Consider the following 19030-nt stretch of genomic DNA (forward strand, 5'->3'; position numbering starts at 1 on the left):
TGCAGTAGTTAACAGCCTATTGTTAACTAGATAAAACCACTTCAAAGTGTTCAGTATAGGTCCAAGAAGTGGCTGGGATGAGGATGAGACTAGTACCACTTAGTTTAGATCAGTTTCAGCAGCTTGACAGTCCAATAACAGTCGAACAACACTTCCAAAATAACCCAGAAATTTCTGAGTAGAATCAGTCCAGAAACAGTGGGCCGAATGGAGGTGGGCTTTGAATGCTTTAACAGTCCTCTCAAACAACAAAATAACCCAGCAAAGGATTGAGAAAAAAACTTACAATAAGAGAATATCTGGTTTGAACTTCAAACCAGGCCGAACACTTTGCTCTCTGAGATAACTTCGAAATCCTTTTCTCTGATTTCAAATCAGGCCGAACACCTTGCTTTCTGATTCTTCCTGGTCACCGTCTCCAAGTGTGTAGAAACTTGGGCACCCTCCAATGACCTCCAAGAACCAGGCGAATGACCGTAAACTTTCAGCCCTAGAACCTCCTCATGCAGTTGGCTGAACTAGAACTACATGAGGGACACGCCAAGCAATGGCCTGCTCTGATACCAAGTTGAAAAACAGTCCACTTGATGTATGGAACTGTTTGAGATTAGATGCAAACCAGAAAATAAACAAACAAGAGAGGAAGAGAAGAGAGAGCTGGCGGCAATGAGTGTTAGAGAGTAAGAGGTTCGAACATAACCTCCCTCTAACACTCTAAACATCTTATTAAGAAGTTAATCTTTGACAAATTACAGAGAGGACCTTGAGTGGGTAGGAAAATACAAAAAAACAGAACAATACAGAGTATGGGCCCAGAATAAGGCCCATAATAGAGAGAAACATAACATAACATGAAATGACAGTCTATGGGCCATTCGGCCCATCTCCTCTACAGTGTCCTTCCCTACCACAATGAGTACACTTCCTTGTAGAGTTATTCTTCCCTCTGCCACGACCTCCCCCTGAGTCACGACCACCCCGACCAATCATGAAACTGCCACAGCCTCCTCGGGGAGCATGACCTCCCCCTCTTGTACTATGTCCACCTCCTCTAGCTGTCACAAGTGCTGATCTATCAGACAGTGTGGAGTTCTCTGTCTGTCCCAAAGAAATTTGTTATGAACACACCACCCGGCAACGCACGGCGGCACAGCCATAGGCAGCAGCACACACAGCGGGCCGCCTAGCGGCACGCACCGCCCGACAGCGCCGCATAGCAGGCTGGCAGCACGCGGCACATACCGCTCGACAGGGCGCTGCACGCACACGCCCGACACCACACGGCAGCGGCACCAAGGCGCGCGACACGCACCGCCAGGCAGCAGTGTGCACTGCATGGCAGCACGCACCGCGCACACACCGGCGCTGCAAGGCAGCGATACCATGAGCCGCGCGCCTGCACTGCGCTGCAGCAGCACTGCGCGCCCGCACGCGCGGCAGGGCACCATGAGCCGTGCGCATGCACCCGGTAGCAGCAGCAGGGCGGGGCCCACGTGACAGCTCATAGGGGTGGGCCCATCCTTATCTGAATATGCCAACTCGCCACCAGCTTATCTTATCCCTTATCCCTTAGCTTTATCTTAATCTCATCTTTATCTTATCTTAAGTAATAGTGAGTTACCAATAGGAGTAGGTAATTAGGAGTTTGAGTCAAGTTGGAGTTTGAGTTTAATTAGGAATTTCCTTCTGTAATCTCCTATTTAAGGAGCTACGAATTGAAATAAAACATTATTCAGTTTTCCAGCCAAGAAAAGAGTGAGGAGAGTTTGGGTGGTCTCTTGGACAAATCACCCCAAGAGAGAGTTCGGGTGGTCTCTTGGACAAATCACCCACTAGATAGGCAAAATAGGGTCTGTGCGCAAGGCCAAAGGCAAGGGAAGATCAGGGGTTCCTGCCGTGGAACGACCCGTGACGCGATCCTACGCTCGGGCCCATAACATCTTGGTATCAGAGCCTACCGTCATGGGGGAACAGGAGCCGCTGACTTCCAGGGTCCACGAGCTAGAGCATAGGCTCGCCGAAACCTGCTTGGAAGTTCGTGAGGTCAAGGATGATGTCCGGGAGCTACTACTCCTTCTGGAAGCGTTTCTCTCCAACAACGAAAGAAGCTCGGAGGGAACCGCCACCACCAACAGCCGTCGACCGGACAGGGCGGAGACGTCCAGCGAATAGCAGACCGCTGCCCCAACAGCCGCTGTTATTCCAAAGTACAGTCGGCTGGAATTTCCATCCTACAACGGCGCGGGAGACCCACTGGGATGGTTGCACCGCTGCGGACAGTTCTTCCGCAACCAGCACACTGATGACAAGGACAAGGTCAGCTTGGCCGCGTTCCATCTGACCGAAGAAGCGTAGCTCTGGTTCTACCGAGTGGAGCAGGAGGAACCAGGTCTTACTTGGGGACAGTTCAAGTCGTACTGCCTCCTTCGGTTCGGACCCCCACTAACAAACAACCCTTTGGGGGAACTCATTAATCTCAAGCAGACCAGTACCGTAGCAGAGTATCAGCGGCAGTTCCAGACCCTTCTCGCCAGAGCCTCTTCAGTACGACCGGACAAGCAGGTTGATATGTTCACAGCTGGTCTAGCCGAACCCCTGAGAGTTGATGTAGAGATGCAGAGCCCGCCTAACCTGGTCACAACAATGAATTTAGCCCGAGCCTTCGAACGCAAACTGCAGATCAGTCGAGGGCCGTTCAGCATGGGATGCCCAGAAGTGGCTTGGACAAACCCGAAGCCTACTGGAGGAGGGTCTTCACTAGCAGACAACAGGGAACCACTCGGAATGGCCTCACATCCAGCAGCCAGCCCAGAACGGAAGCCACAGACGAGCACCAATTCCATATCAACATCCAGTGTGGGGAGCAACGGCGGTACACCTCCTATCAAGCACTTGTCAAGGGCTGAGATGGCAGAACGTAGGGCGAGGGGGCAATGTTTTAATTGCGATGAACCCTACTCGGCAGGGCACAGGTGCAAGAGACTTTTCTGCCTCCTGGTGAAACAAGAGGAAGATGAGGATGAACCCCCTCCATGGGAACCCGATCCAGGAGGGCAAAGCCACCCAGGATTCCCTTGAGGGTGTTTCGACACCCAATTCGAGCTTGGGGACAAGCTCGTAGTCCGAGAGGGGTGTGATGTTATGAACACACCACCCGGCAACGCACGGCGGCACAGCCATAGGCAGCAGCACACACAGCGGGCCGCCTAGCGGCACGCACCGCTCGGCAGCGCCGCATAGCAGGTTGGCAGCACGTGGCACATACCGCCCGACAGGGCGCTGCACGCACACGCCCGACACCACACGACAGCGGCACCATGGCGCGCGACATGCACCGCCAGGCAGCAGTGCGCACTGCACGGCAGCACGCACCGCGCACACACCGGCGCTGCAAGGCAGCGATACCATGAGCCGCGCGCCTGCACTGCGCTGCAGCAGCACTGCGCGCCCGCACGCGCGGCAGGGCACCATGAGCCGCGCGCATGCACCCGGTAGCAGCAGCAGGGCGGGGCCCACGTGACAGCTCATAGGGGTGGGCCCATCCTTATCTGAATATGCCAACTCGCCACCAGCTTATCTTATCCCTTATCCCTTAGCTTTATCTTAATCTCATCTTTATCTTATCTTAAGTAATAGTGAGTTACCAATAGGAGTAGGTAATTAGGAGTTTGAGTCAAGTTGGAGTTTGAGTTTAATTAGGAATTTCCTTCTGTAATCTCCTATTTAAGGAGCTACGAATTGAAATAAAACATTATTCAGTTTTCCAGCCAAGAAAAGAGTGAGGAGAGTTTGGGTGGTCTCTTGGACAAATCACCCCAAGGGAGAGTTCGGGTGGTCTCTTGGACAAATCACCCACTAGATAGGCAAAATAGGGTCTGTGCGCAAGGCCAAAGGCAAAGGAAGATCAGGGGTTCCTGCCGTGGAACGACCCGTGACGCGATCCTACGCTCGGGCCCATAACAAAATTCTACGAAGCTTTGAGAATACTTCCTCAAGTGTAGGAAGAGAAGATCCCCCTAATATTTGGGCTCTAACTGGTTCATACTCCGACTTCAGCCCCACTAAAAATCTTGTAACATCTAGTTGTTTCCTTTGCTATTGCTGAACTTTAATATCTGGAGTGAGGGGATGATAGACATTGAGTTCATTCCTTATAATATCTTCATGTAGGCATAGTACTCTTCTAGTATTTTGGTTCATTGTTGTAAATCAAAGTACTCCTGATAAAGCTGATATATTCTTGTTGTGTTATCTTGTCCAGAATATAGCTTCTTAGCATGCTCCCATATATCCTTAGCCGTATCAAGGAATATGAAGTTGGTACTAATTTTGGGCTCCATACTATTCCACAGCCAAGTCATGATTTGAGCATCTTCTTGTTCCCAATCATCGAACCCTGTAGAGTCAGCCGGTGGCTTCTCATCTTTTACATGCTTCACTTTCCTGTTTGCCTTGAGAAAAACTTCCACAGATTTAGCCCATGGAACGTTGTTTTCCCCATTCAGTTTAATTGAGATCATCTGTACCCCTAGGTAGTCGGGGGAAACCACCACACTAGGTTTCTGATCATTGTACCCATCTCCTATTGCTGCCATTGTACTCTTTCATAGTTGCCTCTAACCTGACTTCTCAGCTACAAGCTGACTGATGTTATTCACAGTTTGATATTTCAGCACCTATTGCAACCCCTAAACACAACAGTGAGAGCCCACACCTTGTTCTTATTCACACTACTGCTGACTTCACAAACCCACGAACCACATAAGCATCAATTTAGCACTCACTAATCACATGTAGGCCCTCTTACAACCACTCAATAAAAGTTGTGCACCACAAGCACCATAACACAGTCAAATCTGCTACACCCAGTTCAGACTTGTTTAACACATTTAAGAGGGAATTACACAACCACAAAGAACTCGGCAGGTCACTGCATTACACCTTACACCACTCGGCCACCTGCAGCAGCCCTAACCCACTCAACCACTTACAGCAGCCCCTACACCATTCGGTTACTGTACATAGCCCGTTCTAGGGCAACAATGAACCTAGTTCTCTAGGTTCTAATCAGTACTAACTGATTCTTGAAGGGTTTCTACCCAGAAATACCAGCAACACAAAAGGACTAGATAACCAACCTTCCTTTGAGAGTACCAACCAACCATTCACTGCTGAAATCACTTTCCTTGATGAAGAAGACTGTGTGCAGCAGAGAGAAACGAGCTGTGATGTCTTAGACCTAGGGCGAACCAGTTCTCTCCATTAACTAACCAGAAACGAAGAAGGTGTCACAAACACAGCTGAGATGCTTTACAAACTGAAGCAGGTCAGGAACCTCGCTCTGATACCATGTTTCGAATGCAGCTACAGTAACCCGAACCAGGAGAGAAGGAAGAAGAAGATGAAGAAGAAGAAAAGAGAAAGAGAGAACAGGAGGGTTTAGTTGAAACTAATTGATTCCCCATTCATTCGACCCCCTAATGTTTATTAGGTTCTAATAACATTTACAAAGACTAAACTGCCCTTACTTAAGTGTGGGGCAGAGTATCTCTAATAAAACTGCCACATAAGCAAAGTACTTAACAAACATGAGATGACTAAACTACCCCTATTCAGCTCACTTTAACAGCTATTTTATTTTATGTAATGATAAAAGATGCATAAATCGACCCTTTTAAATTATTATATTGTTTCAAATCATCAAAACTACATGAAAGAGTGAGTTCAAGCAAAATCTATACTAATAGAAAGTGCAAATGGTTCTAATAGATCAACCAAATAATTTATTATACAATATAAACTATGATTTAACTTAATGTTTGAAAATAATCTCGAGTCGGATAAAAGCGGTAATCATGTTCGTTGTGAGCAATAAAACTACTACTCGACATATGTAAAATATTGTTGACGAATATGTTATAATACTATATTTTGTATAGCACTGGCAGCTTTTATTGGGGAATATGTTGATTCCAATAATATATTGTGTTGGTATGTGTGGAAATGGAAATATGATATGGAAATATTAGCAAATTTATACATTTACCATTATGATAACATTGTTTATGCTGATGTGGCAGGTATTCTTGTTAAACAAAACCCTAAAAATTGACAAGCCCCCCCCCCCACCCCACCACACACACAAAGATTTCTGCATGTTGAAGAGTTTCAGCCTTAAAACCCCATTCTGATCAAATCAAATTGCACTATAACCCTTTGTGAACCCTCCTTTTCATAGACTTGTTCCTAGATCCACAAGACCAAATCCTATATCTAAACTCTATAAACATCAATTCCTTTTCATTTTTCCTTCAAAATTATTATTACTGTAATATTGATGATACTTGTCCTACATCAATTGGCATCAAAGCACCTGTTTGTTATCTGTCTTCCTACATCAGGTGGCTTCCATGGATATGCACATGGGAATAGGCATCACATTTATAGTGTAATATTGAGCTCTATATGATCCAAATATGTGAAACCTAGTATCTACCCTTTCAAAGTTGTGATAGTAAGATTTAAACAGTGTAACTTGTGTTTTCAACTTTACTTCTTCACTTCTTCTATAGGATATTGTCATATTTGTTCATCAATCAGTTTTTTCTCCCTGCCCCCAAAAAAGAAAGTAAACAAAAGAAAATTTGCTTGTTGTTTATTTTCCTAGAAAACTTGTAATATAATAGCTTGGTCATCTTTTATAAACTGATGCCAACTAAAGAGATAAATATGTTTGCAGAGTGGGAGAAGACACTGCAACTTATTGGTGTTGTTGGCCTTGGTCAGGTACTTATTCTTTATTCTCAGCTAGTCTTTTCCAATAATTCTCTAAAAATACACTTTCCTTTCATTCATGCCAAAGATGTTTCTTTTATCAAAGGTTTGGCATTTTGGATAAAACAAATATTAATGGAGAAGAGTTTTTATAGACATGAAAAAGACCCCTAGCCTAATGCTTTACAATATACCACCTTCCAAACCCAAAAGATAGTACTATCTATCTTCAATTTAGAACCTTAAACACTTTAAGAGCAAGTGTCCAGACATTTAATAAAAAAGCATAAAGATATGATAAATGTCTATGAGCATTTTTGAGAGCTCTTCTATTTTTCTCCTTCCAAACAGTCCAACATATGCATAAGGACATAAGGAACCAAAGACCATAAAAAAGCACCCCTAGGTCCCACAGAGCCAGAAGGCCATGAGTTAATTGCTTCCCACATTGTGAAGGATGAGATCACAATATCTAAAGATAGAGCTAAAGAGCTTCCAAAGGATATGGATCCATGATAAAGGGAGAGGAATTGTGATTAGGTGTGCACATGGTTTGAACTGAGGTAAGTTTAAGCTTGACTGGTTTATATTATCAGGCAGCAATGTTAGGCCCAAGTCTAGGTCAAAACCAGGTAACCATGGTGGGATTTCCTTATTGGTAACTAACTATGTTGGGTTTATCTTGTTATCATTGACAACTGAAAGTCCAAATTCCATCCTCTTGTATACTGTACCTAAGTCCTTGACTTAATCCTGTCTGGGCTTGGATCCAGTTAGTCCTATCCAGCATTTAAGGCTATTATCCAATGTTGGTCCCAACTATCCAGGGAATTTTGAGAGTGGGATGGATATGGACATAAGATTTGGCATCTTCTTGCATGAATTGCTCATTCTCATACTTTGTCCTGTGTTCTCATTAAGTGGTTCTACCCATCATATGTGCATTTCAAAATGTGAGAACCAGTTAGGTTTGAGTCTACACGTGGTTTACCAATGTGATATTGGTCTGTAGAATGCCAATATGTTGAGGCCCTTTATATGCAAATCCTGCTACTGCACTGCCAGAAATTATGGTCAATGGCCTACAAAATATCTCCAAAACTTACCAGGCTGATTTGACTTGGTGCAAGCAACCTCAGTGCATGTCCGCCATGTGTGTGTTTATGCCATTGGTTGTCAATTCTTGAGGTCCATTGCTTCCTTCATCCAATATCAGTGTCCTCTTCAAATTGGAAGGTGGAAATGGTCCTTTCAAGTATCAAATTTATAATAATATTGAAAATATGTAAATAAGATGTAAATTGTGTTCACAGATTAGCATTTGGCATTACTGTATTCTTTCTTAGTTGTTTCTTAGTTCTAATTTGTTCTATTAAATGGAATGATTGCTTATCATGTGCACTAGCACGAACTCATTTTCTTTTATTTTTGTTTTTTTTTTTGAATTCTTTTGCTTTTAATATCAAAGTTACACCTACCAATGTTTATGATCTATCTGTAGTCAGTAAATGTGCTAGGGTCTTTGATCACCCTCTTCAGCTCATTGATTGTTATTGGCAACATAAATCCTCCATTTTTAATAAAGAATAGGATGCTCTTTAATGTCAACAGATCTCCATCTTCTTTATACTTACTTTCTTTACTCTTTGTCAGACTATCTATCGACGGTTTTCTTCATATGAGGACTCTGAAGATTTTAAGGAAGATGTGAGGTAATTTAGTATTTCATATGTTGAAGATACTTGGGAAGTTTTTTTTTTATTTTATTTTCTATAGATAAGGCCGTCAATGGGTTGGATCATGATCTGAATCCAATCAAGTCAAATTCTAAATCTTAGATGTAGATCTTTTTTTTTTTATTATTATTATCAGAGCTTTGGAATCCCTGGCCAGATGGGTTAAATAGGATCCGGTAATACCCATCCACACATATTTATGTGTATATGCATAATGAACATATTGGCAAAATTAGTTTGGGTACTATTTTTTAAACTACATGGTTGTAGGTTCAGAACCAATTGAAGACATCTAATCTCAATTTTATTTAGTTAATATCAGAGTCTGATTGACATATAGTTGGAAAATTTGTCCCAAAAGTGGTATGTTTGGACTATTTTAAAAGGTAAGGAAAATAAAAGCAGGGTTAGGGAAGATGTAGGCAGCAGATTAAGAGAAGGATTATAGATGAATATTGAATGTAGGGAAAACAGAGTTGGTTAAATTAAAAAAGGGGTTAAAAATCCTGCATATGCAGAACTTTTTTAGAGAAAATTGAGATAAATTGAACATTAGATGAAGTTTAAGCAAATGGCTGAAAAGGAATCTTTGGATGGAAGTAATATAAGGAGAGGTTAATTTAGGATAGAAACTGGAATAAAAAAAATCGGAGGATAGAAACTGGAATAAAAAAATCGGAGGTTTCCATGGACAGTTTTCAAGAGTGAATTCTCTCTCTAGGGCTTGATAGCATATTAGTAGAAAGTTGCAATTTTGATTCAGATACCTACTCCAAAGGAATCTTTGGATGGAAGTAATTCAAGGAGAGGTTAATTTAGGAGAGAAACTGGAATAAAAAAATTGGAGGTTTCCATGAAGGACAGTTTTCAAGAGTGAATTCTCTCTCTATGGCTTGATAGCATATTAGTAGAAAATTGCAAATTTGATTCAGTTACCTACTCATGTGATGGAAAACAATCCAATGTACTAAGATTGTTCCAAGGTTTTGCTTCAAATCACCACCAAAAGCATCTTTCAACAAGCAAATAGAGAGAGATAAGAGTCTTGAGTCACCATAAAGTTTCCTAAAAATGATGTAGGATTGGAAGCAGAAAATTCCCGTTGTCATGAACATAGTGTAGAGAAGGGGAATTAAGGGTCTGAATTATGGGAGGAAGAGATTTATATTTGAAATAAAGAACGTGGAAAAGAAAGGCTGCACTCTTGTAGTTAGATACAAAGAGAGAGAAAAAGAGGGAGAAAGAAGATCAAACTCTAAATGCAAACAACTTAACTTTCATTCTATTCATTCAACTCTATAATTCCAATTACATTGGCTCTATTTATATTTTATACTCAATATAAGGGTTTGAATTTTTTTCTTAGAAACTAACGTAGACCCAAAAACTGACCCAAAACAACTTCTAACTGCTTCAAACTAAGGCAAATCCATAGAGGTACCCAAAGGACTCTCCCTAAAAAAATCGAATGATACTGCTAATCCTAGTACATCTAAACAAACCAAAAGAAACTCCAAAATTAACCTAAGAAATACGAAGATCCAAATCTTGTCACATCACTAAAATGTCAATAACTCCCTCAAAACATGTTGGATTTACAAGATATTGGTCTTGGTGGAAAGCTAACTCCATTACCCATCTAATGACACTAAAATCATGTAAAACAGAAAATTTTTATCCTCAAAAAATTGGCTTAGTAGAAATCACTGATTGTAGATTTAGTTGAATTTCTTGTGAAAGGAAAAGAGGAGGAAGATCAAAGATTTCAGTAGTAGAGAAAAAAAGAGAGGGAGAAAAGAGTAGGAAGTCAACCAGGATTCTTGAATTAACCCTAGCCGCCAATCCCTCATTATATTTATACTTAACTTAAAGGATGAGATATTACAAGGATGCCCTTAGTAGGGCGGCTACTAATGTAGCTGAACAGTCACAACTTAAAAACATAAACTAATGGGCCTAAAGCCCAACAACTTCCTAAATAAATAGCTTAAAATAAGAATAAAAAACAACTAGGCCCAACTCAACACTCCCCCTGAAGTTGGGAGTAAATTTCATACATTCCCAACTTGCGTAGATCATGCTCCAGCTTGTTCTATGCAACACCTTTTGTGAGAACATCCGCGAGCTGTAGATCAGAAGCAATGTATGGAAGACAAACTTTTCCAGAAGTTACTCTTTCTCTGATAAAATGTCTATCCACTTCAATGTGCTTAGTTCGGTCATGCTGGACTGGGTTATGGGCAATGTTAGTTGCTGCCTGGTTATCACAGTATAACATCATAGGTTCTTCCGCCTGTACACTAATTTCTTCTAATAGGGAACGGATCCAGAGAAGTTCTGAAACTCCATGTGCCATGGCCCTGTATTCAACTTTAGCACTTGATCTTGCCACCACTGTTTGTTTCTTACTCTTTCAAGAGACAAGGTTACCCCCGACAAGGGTGCACACTCCTAAAGTTGATCTCCTGTCATCAAGGCATCCTGCCCAATTTGCATCTGTATAAGCCTCTAGTTTCAACTGTCCATGATCAGTAAACAATATGCCTCTGCCCGGGTGTCCCTTCAGATAAGCAAGAATCCTGTCAACTGCCTCCCAATGCTGGACTCGTGGAGCATGCATGTATTGACTTACCACACTTACTGCATAGGAAATGTCTGGTCTTGTCATACACAAGTATAGCAACTGACCCACAAGTCTCTGATATCTCCCAATGTCCTTTACTGGTTCACCTTCTGATGCATTGATTCTATGGTTTTGATCAATAGGGGTACTGATTGCCTTTGTTCCAAGCTTCCCTGTCTCTTGAAGAGGATCCAAGACATACTTCCTTTGAGAGATAAAAATTCCATGTTTTGATCTTGCAACTTCAATGCCTAGGAAGTATCTCAGTTCTCCAAGATCTTTAATTTTAAATTCTTTATGTAGATTCCTTTTTAGACAATCAATATCACTTAGGTCATTCCCCGTGACAACAATATCATCCACATAAACAATTAGGAATGACACCAAAGATCCCCTTCTCTTCACAAACAAGGTATGATCGGATTGAGTCTGAGTGTATCCAAAAGCAATCAAGGCCTTTCTGAATCTGTTAAACCATGCTCTGGGAGATTGTTTCAAGCCATAAAGTGACTTCTTAAGCCTGCATACCTTTCCCTTTTCAGTATCACTGTAAAAGCTAGCAGGAAGATTCATATACACTTCCTCTTGCAGATCCCCATTTAGGAAAGCATTCTTCACATCAAGTTGAAACAAGGGCCAAGAGTTTGAGGCAGCAAGAGAAAGAAGTATCCGAACAAAGGTCATCTTTGCAACTGGTGCAAAGGTCTCTAAGTAATCAACACCATAGGTCTGTGTGTACCCTTTTGCAACAAGTCTTTCCTTGTACCTTTCTATACTTCCATCTGCCTTATATTTTACCATGTAAACCCATCTGCATCCAACTGTCTCCTTGCCTTCTGGTAGATCCACAATGTCCCATGTCTGATTCTTAATCAAAGCTGCCATCTCTTCCTGCATAGCTGTCTTCCACTCAGGTTTGGAGAGAGCCTCACTGACACCCTTGGGTATAGACACTAAGTCAAGGGAGGAAAGAAAAACACGGTAGGAAGGAGAAAGTCCATTGTAGGATAAGTATTGTGAAATACAATGAGCAGTACACTTTCTCTTCCCTTTTTTGAGAGCAATAGGAAGATCAAGGTATCTGTAACAGGGTTAGTAGAATCAATGGGAACTAAAACAGTAGCGGGACCAAGTGGAATACCTGAATCCATGTCAACCGAATCTGGAGTCTCCAAGGAATCGACAGGAAGTGATGTGAGTTCTACTGTAGTGGAATCAACCTCCTTGTGAAGTCTCTGTCGTAAGTAATGCTGAGAAGCAAGATGCAAAGGAGGTGGTAAGGTAGGTGACACAAGATGGTCAAGCACAGGAGTAGACACAGGATGGTCAAGCACAAGAGTAGACACAGGGATTGGAATTGGGAGAGGAATAGACTGCTGACTCACTTCCCCAAAGCACTCCCCCTGAGAAGGATTCTTGGAAAAGATGTATGTGGATTCAAAAAAAGTGACATCCATGGTAACATACCGGCTCCTAGAGACTGGATCATAACAACAATACCCTTTCTGATTTTCTGCATATCCAAGGAAGACACACTTCTTTGCCTTGGGATCAAGCTTTGAGTAGTGAGGACCAAGGACATGTGCAAAGCAGACACACCCAAACACCCTGAGAGGAATATGAAACATCTCCCCCTCAGGAAAAAGGAGACTGAATGGGGTGTTGAATCCAAGTATACGAGAGGGCACCCTGTTAATTAGATATACTGCTGTGAGAACTGCATCACCCCAAAACCGAACTGGAACTATAGATGTGCTCATCATGCTTCTTGCAATTTCAACAATGTGTCTGTTCTTCCTTTCTGCAACACCATTCTGCTGTGGACTGTAAGGACAACTGCTTTGATGGACAACACCATATTCTAACAGATATGAAGCAAGGTGTTTTTCAAAATATTCCCTGGCATTGTCTGATCTGAACACCTTTATTCTTGTTCCAAACTGTGTTAGCACCATCTGATGAAATTGCCTCACCAAGGATGGTACTTCATTGTGGGATCTCATAAGGTAAATCCAAGAGTATCGTGAGAAATCATCCACAAATAAGAGAAAATATCGATAGCTTTCCATAGAAGGAACATGGAAAGGTTCCCACACATCCGAATGAATAACATCAAAAGAAGAAGAACACCTTTTATTACTAGGTTTAAATGAATGCCTACAATGCTTTCCAAGTCGACAACCTTCACACTCCAGACTCAACAAACTAACAGACTCAAAAAGTTTTGGAAACAAAAGACTCAAAGAAGAAAAAGGTAAATGGCCCAAACGAATATGCCAAAGCATAATTTGACCCACAGACCTTAACTCACTATCCCTACTGACATGATGACTCTGATGAGGAGGAAGAACATCTAGGAGGTAGATCCCATTCACTTCACGACCACTCCCAATCGTCCTCTTTGAATCCAGATCCTGCAAAATACAATGACCAGGAGAAAAAATTACTGAGCAGTTCAGGTTCTTAATCAAACTACTAACAGATAACAAATTAGTGCTCAATCTAGGAACATGAAGGACTGAGGGTAGAGAAATAGAATCACTAATCTTGACAGATCCCTTCCCAGCAATAGGAACATGGGATCCATCAGTTGTGGAGACCCTATCTCTGCCAGAACAGAGCTGGTAAGAAGAAAAAATAGTAGACCTATGGGTCATGTGCTCTGAGGCTCCAGAATCTATAATCCAAGGAGGTCCCTCCTTACCTGAAGTAGAAACATAATTTGCAGTGACGTGTGAACTACCTGTGTGAGCAAAGGCAGTATAGTGGACTTCACCAGTGCCACCTGTACCTTGTTGTCCGCTTGCTGCTGAACTGGAATTGGCTGTATCCCGCTGGTTCAAAAGTTGCCCATACCTCTCAAGTTCGGCCCTTACTGCAGTAGCTACAACAGACTCTAGAGTAGCTGTAGTAGGAGGGGCCGGAATGTCACCAGTAACTGCCATGTGTACATTTCCCTTCTTATTTTTCAGTCTAGTTGGCACAAGATGTGGGTGAAGCTTCCAGCAAGTATCTCTTGTGTGTTTAGGCTTCTTATAGTAGTCACAGATCAAATCTCTTTTATCTTCCTTCTTGATTTCACTGCCACCCCGATCTCCACTTTGTTTAGGTTTCACAGTACTCACCATGGCAGACTGATTAGAGACAGGATTTTTCATCATCACATCTCTCCTGCTCTCCTCCCCTGACATAAAGGCATATGCCTAGGAGAGGGTAACACTGTCCCTGGAAAGAAGATGTTGTCTTGCAATCTCATACTCAGGATTAAGGCCAACAAGAAATTCAAACACCCTATACTTCTCTAGATGTTTCTGATAGGTAGTTAGTTGCATCCTTGGTGGTTTCCCAAGCAAATGTCTCTAAATGGTCAATCTCCTGCCACAGGGTTTTAAGGGCTGAAAAATAGGCTACAACAGGTCTATCTCCCTACTTTGTAGAAATAATCTGATTTCTCAATTGATAAGGCCTAGCAACATTCTCCCTCTGTGAATAGGTTTCTGCAACCCCATCCCATATTTCCTTAGTTGTATTTGCCCATAAAAAATTTTTACCTATATGGGGCAACATGGAATTACACGACCAAGTCATCACCATATAATTCTCCTGTACCCACCGGGAGTTGCTAGTTTCGGGTTTCACTTCCTCACCAGTGATATACCCTAATTTCCTACGAGCACCAATGGCCATCTTTGCAAATTGTGACCATTCTAAGTAATTTGCACCATCCAACCTAACTGTAGTAATGGTCCTAGTCCCGAAAAGATCTCCAACACCTCCTCCCACTGGTCCCATTTCACTACCGGGCTTATTTTCAACTCCGTGACCCTCCATGCTTCTCAAAAAATGTAAAGAAAATAACTGAAATATGTAACAAGATCAAACGAAACATTTCTGGAACCAACAACACCTTTCTGCTGTCCTAGACTGTCTTCCCACAAAAGATTCCTTTTCTGTGGGACGGGAGAAGAGAGAGAAGAGGCAGCCGCTCTCTCTAGAAGCCTCCAAATCAGGCAGGACTTGAGCCACCCCTTATAGAAAACTCCAAGAAACCCTAAAAAATTAGGGCGCCACTTCCTAGGTCAAAATTGAAGAGTCCAACAGAAATAGGACTCTTCCCCTTTCTCTAGTTTTTCCTGATTTTGATGAGAAACCCTAGACCATCTACAGGGCACACAGATCCACCAAAAAATCCAACAACTGGGCTTACTTGAGAGGTTCGATTAGCCTCTTAAATCACCATGCAGTCAGCCGATCTAGGGCTACAAGAGGAAACAACTCAAGGAACCTTCGGCCTGCTCTGATACCAAGTAGAAATCACTGATTGTAGATTTAGTTGAATTTCTTGTGAAAGGAAAAGGGGAGGAAGATAAAGATTTCAGTAGTAGAGAAGAAAAGAGAGGGAGAAAAGAGTAGGAAGTCAACCAGGATTCTTGAATTAATCCTAGCCGCCAACCCCTCATTATATTTATACTTAACTTGAAGGATGAGATTTTACAAGGATGCCCTTAGTAGGGTGGCTACTAATGTAGCTGAACAGTCACAACTTAAAAACATAAACTAATGGGCCTAAAGCCCAACAACTTCCTAAATAAATAGCTTAAAATAAGAATAAAAAACTAGGCCCAACTCAACAGGCTTAAATAAAAAGTTGGATGGTTCCATCTTAAACTCTTCAAAATTCTAAAGAATGACTATAAATTAAATTGATCCAATGACTAACCCTACTCTGAGATACTAACAAATTATAAGATAACTATCAAAAGACTCGAGTTGACCAAAATTAGGAATTACCAGAACCTACAAAATTTCCACTGGGTAAGAAATCGAGAGAGAAAAGATTTCTCCATGGATTCTTTCTGTGCTTTCATGCCTGCATAAATGAATCACTCTTAGGGAGTTGCATCACACCTGATATTCATTCATTCACTTATGTTAGTGAAGGTACCAAATTCATATATATTTCTTCTGGGGCTTGCAGTATTGCTAATTGTACAAAATCAAAATGGCAAAATATATCTTTGCTGCTAATAAATTATAGAAACAAAAACTACATATTATCAGTAGAAAGGCTGTTAGCAAGAACAAAGAATTATATTCTTTTGGTCCTCCATTCTTGTTCAATTCCAGGGGTTTATGTTCTCATCCTTTTGTAATCACTGGGAAGCGGGCAGTAATACGTCAGGAGTCATCTGATGTATAATACCATAATATGCAAATGTTGTACTGGTGTCTTATATTCAGGAACATGACATCCTTAGCTGGGATGGTTTGCTCCCCTTTTTTCTTGTTTCAATTTATATGTTTGGATATAGCTTATCAAAAAGGCAGAAAAAAATTAATCTGATTGAATTCAGGATCTGACCCATCTACCATTCTGATTTTAGGAGTTTTTGTATTTTTATCATGATGCTAATCTGTCTCATTTTTATTAGTGGGCTGGTATTTATTTATTTATGTATTTTTTCTTTATTGATTGTGAGCACTTAATTGGTTATGATGTTTATTATCTCTACCTACATCTTTACTATAGAAACAGCCCATGGTTTAATCAATTATGTACATGTACCTTGATGGGTATTACATAGAAATCATACCAACTGGACACACCTAAGTGGCCACTTGATGTCTGAAGAGAATTTACCTGCGTTTAAGAAAAGTTGTTCATTACTATATGAGAAATGGTGCTGAAAACCTTTTCTCTGAAAGGGACGTTTATTCTATAGGAAATTTTTGAGATCTCTGGGAAGTCATATTCTATTGATAATATATAGAAATCGTCGGGTATGACTTTTACCTATCTAGTTAATTGATTAAATCTCAGATAAAAAAGATTAGCAAATATACATGTGGTTGTTGAATTACATGTACCTATAACATTCTAATATTTCATCTAAGTAGTCATACAGACACATTGCCATCTTTGAATCTGGGTTGGAATGTTATGAATGGTGTCTAAATATTTTGGGGGTTAGGGAGGTACCGAGGCACTGAATGGTGAGGATAAATGGGTGTGAGCTTTGTACTGCTACAACAACTGAGTCCAAGTATTATATGTCCATCATTATTTTCTCTCTATGTCATACCAAGAAAATAACCAAATTTAGACTCTCTTCTTTGGTTTCATCATGCCATATTTATATTCTATGGTTTTCTACTATGCCCAGTTGTATACAATTTCATACTTTCTTGGAGGCAGTGAATTTCTACGTGTATGTTTTTAATATACTGACTAGAGTGATAGTTTTTTCATTTCTGTTTTATTGTTATTTTCTTTTGGTTGATGATATATTTTTGTCATATTTGTTGCTTGTTTTATTTTTCTCAATTTCATTAATTTAAAGTGGGGAAAACTGAGGATGTTCTCTGGACAACATAAAATCTTGGATCTGATTGTGTTTGAGTCATATCTGATAACTGTTTTTCACATCTATAACCACATTTGCAAGATTGCCTGGTGATGATGACATGTTGATTAGTCCTGTTTTTTATTGTTTTGACTGTGGTCTTCCAGACTCTTGCTCGCTCCTGTTAGACTAGGTGTTCAGGCATTTTCATGGGCTACTGGCAAATTAGAACCAAATCGCATTGGCCTGCCAACATCACCTTCATCATCAGCTGTTCAAGATCGGGTCCTACAGGCAGCAGCAAAACATGAATCCCAACCATCTGATGCTGGGGAAGTTCAGGATTCATCTCGTGAAGCAACACCCCCCATGAATGAGAATGTAGATCTTTCTGAAGCATAAATTTGTGATTCTGTTCTTGTATAATTATGATTTTAAGATTCACAATGCAATACATGGGTGAGTTATGTTCAATTTGTCAATTAGTCATGTGGAGTTTTTCATCCACAATTTTACTGTTACTAATCTTGTTAGTAAATAATTACAATAAGTTACCCCTATAACCATCTGACTTTCTTACAGGATTTGGTTAAAATGCAGGTGAAGTCTATTGGGAGGACCAACTTCAGGGAGTTACCAATGAAAGTCGTTTATCAGCATGGAATTTTGAATTTATTTATTGTAACTATTAAAAGTCACTGATATTGTTACATATTTGGGGATTATCCATCTTAATCCAAAAGAAATTTGAAGAAAACAAATGTTTTCCCTGACTTAAGAATCAGCTCAAAGACTGTTTGACTGCAGACCAAAATTCAATGTATCAGAAACAGAGTATTGAAAGGCAATTTAAGAGTCATATCATGATGATATTTTTTTGGTTTCATGGGGCCTTTTGTTTTAACTAAAATACTCGTATTTTTGAACTACTATTTTTATTAAATTCACCCTATTCTCTCTCATTAAGCCCTATATTTAATGTATTAATTCCCATTCCCTCATTAAATCCTATATTTAAGCAATATTAAATAAATGAGCTATGTAGAGCTTTTTTTTTTAATTAAAACACCCAAACTTTTGAATTTGGTCCATCTCCGACTTTGACAGCAGAAAATGTAATTTAAACTTTTGAAGTACTATTACTTTTCACTTCATCCAATTCCCTTTTTATTAAGGTGTTAACTCTAATTGTCTTTCTTTAAATCCTTTATTTCAGTTGTTTTCGTTTCTCTCCAATAAACCCTAATAATTAAATCTTATATTCAATAATTTTACTAATATAAAACCTATGTTCAAGACTAACATGAAAGCTAAAGTGTCCTATTCAGGTGGGAGTATGTAGTTCATCTATTTGCTTCAAAATGGGCCAACCAATGGTCTCATAGTTAAATAATAAAATTTAAAAATAAATAAAAATATAAAAATTACAAAATCTGTGAAAATTTTTAGGCATATGCCTAATATTATATAGATATTATATTAAATAAAAATAAGTATGACAAATAAGAAGTAACTTTATTAATGATGAAAATGAAATACAAAATAAGCAATGG

General features: G+C 40.5%; 1 protein-coding gene across 5 annotated transcripts in view; it reads left to right on the top strand.

Annotated features, from left to right (window-relative positions):
- The window catches only part of LOC104598222 (Rhodanese/Cell cycle control phosphatase superfamily protein), a 63101-nt gene extending 44740 nt beyond the window's left edge, over nt 1-18361 (top strand). For 4 of the 5 annotated variants that reach the window (XM_010260147.3, XM_010260153.3, XM_010260151.3 and 1 more), the window contains 4 exons: nt 6740-6786; nt 8428-8486; nt 17645-17936; nt 18078-18361. In XM_010260147.3, the coding sequence (XP_010258449.1) occupies nt 6740-6786; nt 8428-8486; nt 17645-17879 (341 nt within the window). In that variant the 3' untranslated portion in view covers nt 17880-17936; nt 18078-18361. Of the gene's footprint in view, nt 1-6739; nt 6787-8427; nt 8487-17644; nt 17937-18059 lie in introns of all 5 variants that reach the window. The other variant, XM_010260148.3, reaches the window with a different exon arrangement.
- The last annotated feature ends 669 nt before the right edge of the window (nt 18362-19030 follow it).

This window comes from Nelumbo nucifera, chromosome 7, assembly GCF_055504915.1.
Source record: "Nelumbo nucifera cultivar China Antique chromosome 7, China Antique-T2T, whole genome shotgun sequence".
NCBI classification, from domain to species: Eukaryota; Viridiplantae; Streptophyta; class Magnoliopsida; order Proteales; family Nelumbonaceae; genus Nelumbo; species Nelumbo nucifera.